Here is a 14,021-nt window from a genome sequence, read left to right as displayed (position 1 = left end):
TGGAGTGGAAGGGAACGCAAGGCAGTGCCTTGTGGCAAGGGCTTAAAGCTTTTCTATGGGCCATGACTGGAGCGACCTAAACTCAAATGACCCAAGCAATCTCTCAGCAGCCTCACGAATTAAACAACTAAAACGATTCTGTGTTCCCGTCAGCCAAAACCCAGATACACCTCTCTTGACCAGCTACCACGCAGTCCTGGCACGCTGCCTCTTCCCTCTCCGAGAAGCTTGGCTGCTTGACAGGGCAGCACAGGCAACCTCCCGAGGAGGATGAGGAGGCAGGCATAACCCTCTCACCGCGGGGCAGCACAGGGCGCCGGTAACACGCAGGCCGGTGGCCCACCCAGAGCGCTGCGGCTCCCGGGCTCTTCCTCCCTGCGGCCCCACAGCTGAGGGTCGTGAGGGTGGTAACGCAGCTCCCGCGCCCTGGGAGCATAGGAGCCGGTCCCAGCGGAGGCGGGCACGTAACGGCTGTGCCGGGGCAGTGTCAGGGTTGACGGATGTAATTCGGTATTTGCTGAGGGAGGATTAAAAGCACAGACAGGGCAGGGAAGGAAGAGAAAGGGAAAAAGCTCGCCGGCAGCGTCAGAGGAGGGATTAGCCTGGAAGAGAGCAGTATTAAGCCGTGACGGGCCAGAGCGGCGACTCCCTGGGCCGCCGCCGCCGCTCCTCGGGGCCTTGCGTTCCCCCCAGCAGCCACCAACTCTCCCCGTCCCCCAGAGCCGTTACCTTCCGGGACTAAGCCCCGCCAGCAGGCCCGGCCCGGCTCTCCTCACACGCGGTACCCGCCCCGCGCCTCCTTCCGCCCCGGTCGCAGCCTGCTGACGCTCCCGCCGCCTCCGCCCCGCCAGCCCTGCTTGCAGCCGGGCGGCTGCCGCCGCCCGTTCCCGGCGCTGTGAGCCCTAGGTCTCGCAGCCCGTTCAAGCCGCCCGGCCATCAGCCTTCCGTGCCGTTGGCCGCCACTGCCCGACCTTGCCTCCCCTCCTTTCCGCTCTCCTTGCTGGGTCCCTGACAAAGGAGGACAGTCACCGGCAGCACTCCGGGGTGATCCTGCCTTGGGGGGGGAAGCGTTCCCAGCGGCTGTGGGCACAGAGGGGCAGCCGCCCTCTCGGTGAAAGTTGAGGGGCTCAGTGGGCCATGATGCGGCCTGATGGACCCAGTGGGAACTCACCCATCAAGCATGCCAGTGGGGGAGTCTTGAAGGCCAATACCAACAGGGGTAAAGCCCCTTCCCCAAGGAATGACTCTGCCTGTACTGCTGGTGAGCCTGGCCCTCACTTCCGGCACCCAGGCAGGCAACTCCCAGAAAGTTCTGCCACCCTACCCCATAGCAGCCTGCTTGGGGAAAGGCAACTCAAGGCTGCCAGAGTTCTTCATACAGGTTTCGTAAGGCTGTAGGAGAAACCACAGTGTGGGCTGAGAAGCAGCGGAACTGCTATCTAAACACCAAATAACATGGTATTAACTCCTCTGTCATGTTGAGGACTGTAGTGATCTAAGAGCCCTGTGTGCCCCTGTGGTATTGGGGATGTAGTCAGGATGACCAAAGAAAGAGTATTGCCTCATCTGCTTGCAACAAGCCCAGGGCACCTGGCATGGGACGGATATGGGCATAGGAGAGAGCATGTGAATCACCCTGGACATGCAGCTAACATTCCCAGCTAATCAGATAACGCTCTGTATGGTGCTGTGTTCACCAGTAACTTGTAATGCGCAATAGTGGCAAAAAAGTCATCTGTCCACAATCAAGAAATCAGGAATGGAGAGCCGTTTAGATGACAATTTGTGATTTTTTTTTTTAGATGAATGTGAATCCATCAAGTATAAGGGGATTTTTGCCCATTACCTTCAGTGAGAACATATTTTTTGTTATGCTTTTGACCTGCCCATATCATAATTGCAGTAGTCTTTGTTATTTAGTTATGAAACTCTTCTCCATCTAATCTAAATATAATGTATGCAGTTTCAGAGGTTTCTTAAACTGCAAACTCCTACTCAGCTGTTTTTCTGACTGGCAATTATGGCTCTACTGTGTCTTTATATTTGCACCTACCTTGTTTTTTTCCTGTCATTTTTACTGTCATTGGTTATATATGTACCTTTCCCATGATGAACTGCTGTTCAGATCACTGTGGGTCTGAGTGTATGCAAGATCAAGACACTCAGCAACTCCTAGTTTCCACAGGCACTCAGCTCACTGGAAACGATCAGTACTTTTTCAACAGACTGCCTAAGCAGTGTAAAAAAATACACCAAGGATAATAACTAGGCAAATATATTTTAAGCAGCAAATGTAAATGGGAAGAGAAGTTTCAGTTCAGAAATTATGCAGATGCAGCTATAACCAATTTCTTTAATCTACTGACAAGTGTTTAATTTTTCAATTGTCAGGTAGGAATTGGAAACAATTCAACTGTTTTAGTAAATAACTTTTTCTTGCTGTTTTCTAATGTGGTATATTCTTCTAGATTTTCAAGAAGATCCTAATTCTTCAGGTTCATCTTACGTTCATGCAAGTAATTTCAGAAGACACATTCAGTAGCTAACACCCATCTCTTGCAGTTGTGCACTACACAACATTTATAATTAAGCCTCTTAGGAAGTTAGCTGCATGGCCCATGATTAACTTCCCTTAATTCTTTATTGTTAAAGCTCAGTGCAGAGACCTCTGGAGTAATCACCCCTCCTTTCCATCCTGAGCTGCGGAACGGCAACGTGGTGTGTAAGTCAGCATGCACTACAATGTCATCCCAGCATGGAAGGTAAGTATTGGTGCCTTTATCACAGTCTAACAGGCCATACCGGCTTATCCAAAGAAAGTCTCAGCAGATGAGCGAGATAAAACGGTTGATCAGAGGCTGTTGACACATGGCACAGCATCTATAATTAAGTCACTAGGGAAGCTGGGATGGGATACTGTAAGAAAGGTAGGATCCAATTTACACACAGCTTTCATCAAATCTTAAAATGCTGTCTGAATAAAACCCAGTGAGGCAGAAGCCACTGCTGACTTACTGCAGGCCAGAAATTTGTCAAATAGTGGTGAGGAACATGAGGCAGAGGGTGCACTGTTTATTAAACACATAAATTTGGTAAATTTTGGTCGGTTTGCACTCTTTGTCTCTTTCCATGTCTTCTTGTTGGAAGTTTTGTGAAGAGGTGTCTGTGTCAGAACAGCACATTGAGAATATATTCGTTTATAATAATGACTGGTATTCCCTGTTCTACAGGACTGGGAGGGGAAGATCATGTCCAGTGAATAGAAATGGATTCTTGGATTTTGGCTCTTGAGGTGGCCTTGACTGAACGAATCTACAGAACAATTATGGTACATAACAGCTGATTGCTTCTCTGTGCGGCAGTAGATTATGAAATAAGACAAAATGAGCCTTCAGTACCTACCCTGATACGCTTTTTTTTTTTTAATGAAGAAAAACACTGCAAAAGTAGCGTGTCAGAAATATTCTTGATTTTTTTTTTGTTGTTCTAAATTAAAAATTGAATCTGAGTGGTTTACATTAAAAAAATATCCACAACCAAAACTATCTTTGCCACTGAGGTCATCCTCATTTAGCTTGAGGACTCTGGGTAGAATTTTACACTTACATTATTTGCAGTTTACACAATTGTGAAGCATGAGCATTGTGTGAAACTAAAAGTAAAACACAGAGGAAGATTTTGTGAGGTTAAAAAGAGGAGACCTAGAGAGAAGATTTGTTCTTTGATATGGGAGATAAAGAGACAGGACTTGCACAGATGCTGAGCCCTGGGCTTCTGCTGGAGATCTGTGTTCTCAGCATCTTGGTCTATCAGGCCTGGAATAATGTGGAAATCTGGATGGCAGCCAAACACAGTGCATTTTCACTTGAAGCACTCTGGGTTTTATTTTGTAATTATTTCCTCTAGGTGTATGTTACTTTTTTTAAAATCCTTATCAGTTCTGTAAGTGCATGTGCGTCCAGTTGTTAAGGTAAGGGTAGTGGCTCTGGTGCCAAAAGAATTGTGGAGGGAAAGAGCTCCAACTGATGTCTCCTGATACTCAGAACTTGGGTCAAAGAAAGCAACTCTGCCACTCGGATCTGCATTCACCTGGGTAAGTACACGCTGTTTGGACAGGAGGATAAATGTGGGTTCTGCTGTGAGAACTACATGTCATAGGAAGATAAACTATTATGAAAAGGTGAAAGATCAAGATAGTCACACTGTTAGTGTATTTATTTCAGCAAACAATGGGATCCTCAATTGCATCTTATATTTGGGATAAACCCTGCTGATTCCTACAAATAGTCCAATGAAAGTCACTATTTTCACAGATTTCAGGTGGACTTTAGATGGGTCAAATCCCAACCTTCCTCCTTCCATCTTCAGTAGGAAAATCAGCTGCTCTCCAATAAAGATTAAGCTTTTTTTTTTTTTTTTTTGGCCCATGACAAGAGCAGGAGACTCTCTGCTTTTCACAACCACTTTGAAAGGAGCCATTTCCTTCCAAATTAAACTGTAAGGTGAGCCCACAGACTCACAGGTGTTGGAGGCAAGGTGCAGGGCAAGCAGCAGGACCTTTCTCTACAGAATGAGGTGGCTGCTCTTGGGTGCCAGGGAAATTGAGAGACAGGCCTACAGCCACCTTGGTGGCATAGGGACAGTACAGCCCTGCCACTATGAAGCCGTATTTTTATGCAGAGGTGTTACTACACCTGTTACTGAATCTTCAGCCAAGGTGTGAAGCCAGATTGGCAGCAGGCCACATGCCTGCACTGGTGTGCGGTGGCACCCCCGAGATGGGATCCCTGTGTGCATGTGCGTGTTCAGTGGGGCCGACGAGGCGCTGCTGCCGCTCGATTGTGGAGAGCGGCTCGGACGGGAGCCCCCAGCCGCACACCCAACGCCGCCCAGCTTCCCCTCCGGAGACAAGCAAAATGGCGGCAAGCGCGGGCCCAGCCAACGGCAAACACCCACCCCGCCTTACCGCGCCTGGCCAATGGAATGAATGGGCTATAAATAGCGGCCAATAGGGCGGCGGGTCGCGCTCTATATAAAAGAGGCACGGGAGCGGTGCGGCGCTCCACTCAGCTAGGGCAGCAGTGGGGAGCGGAGAGCTTGGAGGTTCTTGCTGCGGAGCCCTAGGTAAGTCCTGGGGCAGCCGAGCCGTCTTGTAGCTTTAAAATAAGGTTTAGTTAAAAAAACACGTTTTTTTAAATTATTTTTTTTGCTCCACTGTGTGGAGTGACCCGGTCCCGCTGAGGAAGGGGAGCGGGTGCGGCGAGGGGCAGCACAGGACAGGGACGCCCGGCTGGGGCGGGGGGTGCGGCGCGGAGCTCCTGCGGGGTGGGGCGCAGGTGCTTACTTGGTTTGCCCTCAGCTGGAGCCGGCCCCGTTCTAAAACGAGATTAACCCGGTATTTAGCAGGGTAGTTATATATGTTCGCCTCAGCCACGTCCCCTGAGGGAGCCGTCTGTTGTGTAATGGGGTCGTTGGATGCTTCCCACCACTCCGCTCCCAAGTAGGGAGCAGCTGGGGGCGCGGAGGGTGCCGGGTGCAGCAGATCTTTCTCTAGCCCAGCAGTGGCGGTTGGAGGCGCGGCCGCCTTCAGAGCGCATCACAGAGCCGCCCCGCTCACCTGCCGCCCGGCGCGTGGTCCTGGTGGGGCCGTGCTTTCACCCCCCCCTAACCCGCGGCGTCCGGGCCGCTTCCTCTTCCCGGAGCCGCCGGCGGGGCTGCCCCGAGCTGCCACGGCCGCTCCGCGCGACCTTGGGCGCGTCCGTTGACCCGGGCGGTGCCCGAGTCCGTGCCCTCGCGGAGGGAATGTTGGAGGACCGGGCAGAGCTGGGGGTGATGAAGAACTTTTTCCGTTGCTCCTTTGTGGCTCTTGCGGAAGGTGGTGTGGCAGCAAAGGTGTGAAAGGCACGGGCGGAATGACAGCCAAGGTGACCTTGCCTGGGTGCCTGGCTTCCCCCGGGCGGTCCGGAGCCTGCCAAACCTCCGGTGATAGGCTTCCTCTTTTTCTTCCCAGTGACTGCAGGTAGGGGCAGACATGCCTTTCTCAAACACCCACAACCTCCTGAAGCTGAACTACTCTGCCGATGATGAGTTCCCTGACCTGAAAGCTCACAACAATCACATGGCCAAGGTGCTCACCTTGGACCTGTACAAGAAGTTGAGGGATAAGCAGACTCCCAGTGGCTTTACGCTGGATGATGTTATCCAGACTGGGGTTGACAACCCAGGTAATGGCGGGGGGCCGTTAGATCTGCATAATGATGATCTGTTCTCCCTCCGTACTGGAAGTGCTTTTTGACAATGGCATCCAAAGCTCTTCAGTTACTAAGAGGCAAATCTTGTAAAGCACTGAAAGACGGCTCTAAACGTGTGGCTGGTTAAAAGGGGCCATGTTCTGTCAAGCCATGTTGCTTGCTGTGATCTGACATACTGATTTCCAGACACTTCAATTATGTAACTGCTCTGCTAAGTACTTTCAATCAGAAAAGAAAAAAAAACCAAAACCAACCCAAATGCGTTCTAGTTAGAACACAGTGGTGAAAAAGAAAGTCAGCTTACCTGGCTGTTCTGGTCTGATTCTATTCCAAACTGGTTATGTGATGTTCTTTAGCACTTCTATGAAAAAAGGGGAACAGATGTGTTTATATGTTAACGTTACAGTATTTATTTTTACTCTAGCAATATCAAAATGGCCCAACTAAATAATCAGAGACTGCCTCCTGATGAGGAGTATCCGGACGTGAGAAGCCACAACAACCACATGGCTAAAGTTCTAACCCTGGATTTGTACAAGAAACTGAGAGACAGAGTCACACCCAGTGGCTTCACCCTGGATGATGTCATTCAGACTGGGGTTGATAATCCTGGTAAAATGCGTTGAGAATATTCTGTGTGAGCCAGCTGAAATAACTGGTGCTTTTGAATATGGTGACTTAAAACTAATCTTGTGGAGGTGGTGTTCATGAGCAGACTGCAGAAGTACAGCTCTGTAGCAGAAGAAACAAAAATTGAAGCATTCTTGCTTACAGCAAAGCATGATTGCTAAGACAAAAATTTCTGTCTGGTGTTCTAAATTAGCTAGTGAAACTGGATATGCTATGTGAAATTGTCCTAAACCAAGCTTGACAAATGAGTGTGGTTTAATGGCAACAGCTATGGGTTTCCATAGTACTGCATTTGACTGACTGGATTAAGTGTAAAATGTAGGATCTCTCCAAATGTTTTTATGTAAGGATGCATTTCTAAGTGACTAGACCTACCACTACAGAACTTGCCTGGTTAGTGCTATACTGGAGTACAGCCAAACATCACCTATACTTAGCTCTTCTGATTTTACTTCAGGCCATCCCTTCATAATGACAGTAGGATGTGTAGCTGGTGATGAAGAATCCTATGAGGTGTTTAAGGAACTTTTTGATCCAGTTATTGAAGACAGGCATGGTGGCTACAAACCAACTGATCAGCACAAGACAGACCTGAACGCTGATAATCTGCAGGTATAAACTTTTGATCGATTACTGATGCCTACTGGTCTGAGGACTGGGTAGAGTTGTTGGCAGCTGCCTAAAATGATGGCTCAGGCTCTGTTCCCTGCTTTCACCCAGGACGTACCCACAGGCTGTGTGTCCAATGCAGTCAGACTTATGAGGTGGGTTCATGTGCTGCTGCCGTGTCAGTCATGCCAAACATGTTCAACATGTGCTTCCATGAACTGTGGGGCTGTAGTAGTCAGGCTTTAAACCGCACAGTCCTTGGAGTCAAGGACTGTCATAAAACACCATCTGATTTTGGATTCTAAGTATCACATGGTGGTCTCATACTTCAGAATAGACATTGGTATGGCTACAAGTAAGAATTTTTTGCCCATTTAATGGATTTCAAATGTTACTGTAGACTCTAGGAATCCCTAATGCTGTGTTGATTGGCTAGCTAGAGGTCAGCTTGAGATTAGGAGACTTTAGGTGACAGTAGTCAATAACTCTAATTTGCAAGAGTAAACACCTAATTGAATGAGGGTTCAACTCATATTGATGCCTCTAGGTTGCAGATCTGATAAGGTAACAGAAGCCCAGACTGTAGTCTGAAAAGGATGCAAAATCTTCTAGCATGCTTCTATGAACTACTATTCTATGAACTATTCTACTTGGTATCTGTAGCCTTAGTCTCAGAGCAAGTATTGTTAAACAGATAGTTGAGCTAATGCTGAAGACAAAAGGGTCCTGAAGTAAGACCCTTGCTTGCAGGGTAGTCAGTATCTCTGGTATAAGGTGCATGTTTAAATGCATGGCAGCAACATGTATTTTAGGGTAGGTACCTTGACAACAAGGTTGTATCACTGGCTTCCTAATCTTGTAGGGAGGTGATGATCTGGATCCAAATTATGTGCTAAGTTCCCGTGTCAGAACTGGTAGAAGCATCCGTGGATTCTGTCTTCCCCCGCACTGCAGTCGAGGAGAGAGGCGGGCTATTGAAAAGCTCTCCGTTGAAGGTAAAGTGAAAACTGGAGGCATCAGGGAATATTATGTCCTTTGTGCAAGAGATGTTCTTTGCAGTTTGAAAATGGAGGCAGTTGGCAAAAGCTGCCTCCCTCAAGATTTGGTGTGGACATGGAGCCTTCCCTGAAGAAGGCTTATTACATTGCAGCTGCCTTAGCATTGCTGTTTGTAGCTGAGAGTAAGAGCACATGTCAAAGGGAAGTTGTACTGCATTGAGTTGACCTTTGTTGATCTTGAAAGCTTTTTTTCTATGTGTGTGGAGAAAGAGGTTGGTTCATCATGGCTCAAACCTGAAATATAACAGGTATGTAGCAACTTCAGGGATTGAGTCATGGTTGCAGTATATTGTGGCTGCTTTTAATTGACTTTCATTAACATTCAGTTTGCTTAGAGGTGTAGTCTTGCTCCAGATATGCAATTGACTAGAGTAAGCCCTAGTTTTCAGTGGAACTCCTCAGCTGCAGGTTTTTTCTATTGCCTCCCAACTCCATTGAGAGGAAAGGATACACTCAAGGTGCAGTTCTGGAGACCAAGAGTGGTGTTGTTCCAGAACCTCTCAAGGGCAGGGTAACAGTCCTTGACTTAGAATAATGCTGTTTGTTGTATTCGTGACCTTGATTCTCCTTGGAAGAAAGCATGTTACTTCTACTCTTAAGCAGCAGTAATGATCCTGTACGGTATGTAAGGGGGCAATGACTACTTGTTTAAGCCTGAAAGCTGCAGACAAATCATCTGATGCTGCCTTAAGTTCTGTAATGCCACAAAGGCATTGGGATTGCAGATGAAAGCAAGGGAAAAACCAAACCCAGCAGATCAGACATTGCCTTTCTTTGTTTATGGTCTCTAAAGTGCTGAGGATGTCTATCATCTTTGGTCCCATCCTAAAGTGACTCTCTCTTTCAGCTCTGGGTAGCCTGGAAGGTGATCTCAAGGGCAAGTACTATGCTCTGAGGAACATGACTGAAGCAGAGCAGCAGCAGCTGATTGATGATCACTTCTTGTTTGACAAGCCAGTTTCTCCTCTTCTGTTGGCATCTGGGATGGCACGAGATTGGCCTGATGCCAGGGGTATCTGGTGAGTATGTCTGGAAGAGGGGAGCTGTATGAAGTCATTGCAAAGAAAGATCTTGCAGTTTCAGTTACAGCTTGTACTGGGGGCAAAATGGCAGCTTTTGAGCTTGTATTACTGAATCTAATGAGAATCTTGTATGGTATCCTTTGGGGAGGTTGCATCTGAACCAGCAGAATTTGGACAAGTGTTACTATGCCTCACATTGGGCTGATAAGGAACAAGGCAGTTTCACTAGCCTGTAGGTAGAGCCTACCCATCCAGCACAGGTTAGTGAAACCCCAGGCATTAATTGAGGTAGCTTAAGAAAGTAGATTGCTTACAAAGGAGTATATGTGCCACTACATCCAGTTTCTTGTCCCAGAAGCTTAGAGTAACGTGTGGTAATAAGCCATAGTGTTTGCTTAGTTCAGACTTGATACTGAATGCATAGTAGTCTCATCACTTCTGCTTGCAGAAACTCATGGATAACAGACCACTGGAAAGACTTCTCCCCTTGGCCCCAGATATATTTGGTGACATGAGTTGACTGATGCACATATGTGGAATGGAAGGCTTCTGCTTATCAGATATAGGTCACCTACATAAAACTGCATCTCTGGAGCTTCTGCAAGATAATTAACTTGCTCCCTTGTAAGCTAAGGGCTAGGTTTTTATCAGCTGTAGTACTCCAATCTTATTACTGTAGCTGCACTAGGAATACAACACAGAGGAAGCATGCTTTGTTTCTGGAGGTCACCTTCAAGATTGCATCATCTACCTGCAGATTGCCAGCACTAGATAGTGCTGTCACCTGAGCATGACTAATGTAGAAGCTTGAAGTGTAAAGTCTCAGTGTTGCCTGCATAAATAACTTTCCTCAGGTATAGTTAATTTATGATTCTAATCAAGCTGAGAAATTGTCAGCCTGGTAAATATTTATGATAGTGCTTGCTGCCAGCTGCAAGCTAGGACAAGAGGGGCCCATTGGTGTTCAGGGGTTTTTATAATATATCTGAAGAGCCCCAATCAAAAATGAATAGTGAAAAAACTCAACTTAGTTCTCTGTTAAGGTACTAAGTGCAGGTTAACAGAATCTGACAAAATTCTGATAAAAGGATTTGTTAAACTTTGTCAACGTGATGTCATTATGAACATCACTGTACGGGGCTGCCTCAGTCTACAGTGATCACCCTCCTGCAAACTCTGCTGAACAGGGGAAATCCCTTACATTTGTGAGCTTGGGCCACAAGTGAGGATTTTATGTCAAATCTAAGACTGGCTTATGTCATGTACTTGTTCATTCTGTTATGTTTAAGTATAGACTAATTTAAACTACCTCTTGGAAAGAGCAGGTAGCTTAACTCTGTTAGGTCCTGCATGAACAAAAGAAGCAAGAATAATTTCTTGGAAGAAGAAACTAAGTGAGCCTCTTAAAAGATGCAATGATGAGTAATCTGGTGCTATTACAATTACCTTGAAAATGTCAGGTGGGACAGACAAGAAGTTGTTCTCCTTGTTTCCTAGGCACAATGATAATAAGACCTTCCTTGTTTGGATCAATGAGGAGGATCACCTTAGAGTTATTTCCATGCAGAAAGGTGGCAACATGAAGGAAGTATTTACCCGTTTCTGTACTGGGCTAACACAGGTAAATCAATATTGCCTGAACTGTAGGTTTAAATGTTACATGTCTCTCTGGTTAGATCTGAGAATGCAGACTCTATGAAAGCTGCTTGTGGAGCCCTGCATGGTGGTGCTCCATAACCTGGGTCTCTGGGAACACTGATGTAGTCCAGAGCTGTGAGGGCTCTGAAACACTTTCATAGGCAAAGCATTGTGGCTATGAAGTCTAGAATGTGTCCTCTGATACAGCATCCTCACCCAAGTGTTTAAACTGTACTTAAAGGAGATTATACACGGTTTTAGAAATCAAGCATTGAGGTGCCCTGGGTAGGAGGAGAAATTGCTTGAATGTGGATGAGCAAAGCTGGACTGCAGTTTCTAGGCTGAATGCTTCTCTCAGCTTCTGGTCTTGATATGAGCTTGAGCCTTACCAGCCTCTTCCCTAATCCAAACAAATGTGCCAGTTGGATATATACTAAATCAAGCTTCCCAACAGATAGTGACTTGAGATTTTGTAGTGTAGTTTAAACTTAGCCTGTCCCAGTGCGAGGAGCAAGGGCCTTAAAAGCCCCTTGTTGGTGGCCCATCTTTTCCCAATGGAGGGAACCTATGTGACTGATATAAATAGCTGTTCAAACTGTTGAGGCTGTTGCTATATAACTGAAGCTGTAAATGAGCACTAATGGATGACCTACATCCTTCATGCAGTGAGCAATCTCTAAATGTCCATTCTCTGCATTTATAGATAGAAAATCTCTTTAAGTCCAAAAACCACGAGTTCATGTGGAATCCACACTTGGGCTACGTCCTGACCTGCCCATCCAACCTTGGAACAGGGCTCCGTGCTGGTGTGCACATCAAGTTACCAAACCTTGGGAAACATGAGAAGTTTGGAGAGGTCCTCAAGAGACTGCGGCTTCAGAAGCGAGGCACAGGTGAGAGGTTGTAGTGGTGCCCTCGTCAGATTGCTCTAAGATGCCAGTGGAACCCTGACTACAGTCAGAACAATGTCTTGGTTCACACTGGCAGTGCCTGTCAGACCATTCAAAAGGTACATACATGGAGAGAACCAAGCGTTAAAATTGCATCTTGGAGGAGGTGGAGGTGCAAGTGCACTGTGTAGGCCTTACTGTATCTGCCTGTTTAGGTATGTTCTGTATGTGGTATTCTTAGCATCAGATAAGGTGGAGCTGGTGGCAGCTGTTCTGTTGTAAGCAGGGATGGGAATCCTGATTTAACTTCTGGCTAGGAAATAGTTGCAGTGGGTGTGTCTAACCACAGGTTAGACTGCTCATGGGGTTAAAAGAGTAAAAAGCTGGCCTAATGTCATGTTGGGTGGCTCATTTTGGCAGTCACATGCAGCTTTATCTCCCTGTATGCAGGAGGCAGCAGCACTTGTAGAGAATTGTCTTGCTGTGTTGCCCTCTCAGGCTAGTGAGGGAAGAAAGGTAGAACTTGCCTACTCTAGCTGTGGTCAGTGTGCTAACTCTGTCTCTTGCTCCAGGTGGTGTGGATACAGCTGCTGTTGGAGGAGTGTTTGATATCTCCAATGCTGATCGTCTTGGCTTCTCTGAGGTGGAGCTGGTGCAGTTAGTGGTGGATGGTGTGAAGCTGATTACTGAAATGGAAAAACGCCTTGAAAAAGGCCAGTCTATTGATGACCTCATGCCAGCTCAAAAATGAAGCACTTTATTTTCATGCTTCCTAACTTATTGGATGAATAATGTCACTCCAGTTCAAACCCCTGGGTTCAGAGCCCACTTAGTTACACTGTAGAGAAGTCTTCCATCCATCCGTGTTAGAGTTTATTTTTTTGATGGTTGAGATGTTGCTGAAAATAAACTGTTGTTTTGGCCTGAACTGTCTTAGATGTGTTAACTGAATGTCTTTGAGATTTCAGTGATTTGATTTTATTAGTTATGCTAGAGGGGCTGGTTTTGCTAGCTAGCACATCTTCCTGGCTGTGCTTCTGCAGTCCACTTGAGCTGTGGTTAAGGCAATGTCAAAAATGAACCTTTAACTTGATTGTAGTTGGTGTAAACTTGAGAACTAGTGTTAAACATGAGTCACAGCAAACATGCCCTACCTCCAAGGCTTTGGCTTGTGCATCTGCTCATGCTAACTGTAAGCTGTCATTATCCCGACTACAGTGAGCAAGGCTGACCCCTGTAAGGTAGGGGAGACAGACCTGGGTACAAAGGGCTACTGTTTTCAGTCAGGTCCTCCTGGAGCTGCAGGGCAGTGCTATGAGGTCAGACTTCAGCCCATAATAATACTGACACTGAGCTAGCTTGTGGGGACAAGATCACATGTTTAATCTATGGATGTGCAAAGAGTTGGTGTAAACAACTAATTGCCCTCTTTGGAAGAAGGAAGGAAGGTGAAACTTACTTACATTAAGCCTATGCTGTAACTGGTTTCACCTCAGCTAGGAAAGAGATGGGGCATGTAAGCTGCCAGTCACAGGAAAATAAGTAGATAAGATAAATCTCTTCATCTGACTCTTGCTGGGCTGTATACCAGTTGTTCCATGGATGGAAAAATGAGCAGCATAGTCAAAGCATGCTAAGTGGTTGGGCTTACAAGCTCAGGCAGCCCTCTGGGTGTGAGCTTACAGTGTTGGGTCATGTAGGTCTGTTGTCCAGAATCGCTGTAGTTTGTGTACACATGTGCTTGCTATGTGGCAGCATCACATTAACCTACAAGATTAATATTGAGAGCTAGGAGCACTGGACCCTTAGAGACAACAGCTTTTGCAGCTAGTGCAACCTGGGAAGCAAATAGCACCTGCTCAACAGCTCTACCCACTGCTGAAACCTTTTATAGCGGGAGCATGATGAAAGGTTGATGCATAG

General features: G+C 46.7%; 2 protein-coding genes and 1 long non-coding RNA gene across 5 annotated transcripts in view; 2 read left to right on the top strand and 1 right to left on the bottom strand.

Annotated features, from left to right (window-relative positions):
- The window catches only part of TRMT61A (tRNA methyltransferase 61A), a 28,110-nt gene extending 26,943 nt beyond the window's left edge, over nucleotides 1-1,167 (bottom strand). Inside the window, exon 1 of the mRNA XM_061464132.1 lies at nucleotides 730-1,167. The gene's annotated coding sequence lies outside the window, so the exon portion shown is untranslated. The remainder of the gene's footprint in view (nucleotides 1-729) is intronic.
- A 337-nt stretch (nucleotides 1,168-1,504) lies between these two features.
- On the top strand, nucleotides 1,505-3,397 carry LOC133274803 (uncharacterized). The gene is made up of 2 exons (XR_009745280.1): nucleotides 1,505-2,762; nucleotides 3,231-3,397. It is a non-coding gene; the product is annotated as an uncharacterized LOC133274803 (long non-coding RNA).
- A 1,710-nt stretch (nucleotides 3,398-5,107) lies between these two features.
- On the top strand, nucleotides 5,108-13,026 carry CKB (creatine kinase B). 3 transcript variants are annotated; one of them, XM_061464079.1, is made up of 8 exons: nucleotides 5,108-5,124; nucleotides 6,011-6,224; nucleotides 7,339-7,493; nucleotides 8,353-8,485; nucleotides 9,396-9,567; nucleotides 11,068-11,191; nucleotides 11,912-12,101; nucleotides 12,671-13,026. In XM_061464079.1, the coding sequence occupies exons 2-8, from the start codon at nucleotides 6,032-6,034 to the stop codon at nucleotides 12,847-12,849; spliced, it is 1,146 nt and encodes a 381-aa protein (XP_061320063.1). In that variant the 5' UTR covers nucleotides 5,108-5,124; nucleotides 6,011-6,031; the 3' UTR covers nucleotides 12,850-13,026. The 3 variants fall into 3 exon arrangements, with proteins under 3 accessions (XP_061320063.1, XP_061320064.1, XP_061320065.1); XM_061464080.1 differs by lacking the exon at nucleotides 5,108-5,124 and having other exon boundaries at nucleotides 5,990-6,224; XM_061464081.1 differs by lacking the exons at nucleotides 5,108-5,124; nucleotides 6,011-6,224 and adding an exon at nucleotides 6,671-6,863.
- Nucleotides 13,027-14,021: the final 995 nt, after the last annotated feature.

This window comes from Pezoporus flaviventris, unplaced genomic scaffold (genome assembly GCF_033815535.1).
Source record: "Pezoporus flaviventris isolate CSIRO_AGI_PZ_B2104156 unplaced genomic scaffold, CSIRO_AGI_Pfla_v1 ptg000036l, whole genome shotgun sequence".
Lineage (NCBI taxonomy): Eukaryota > Metazoa > Chordata > Aves > Psittaciformes > Psittacidae > Pezoporus > Pezoporus flaviventris.
The sequence above is the reverse complement of the archived record's forward strand: the minus strand, read 5'-3'. Positions and strand labels throughout refer to the sequence as shown.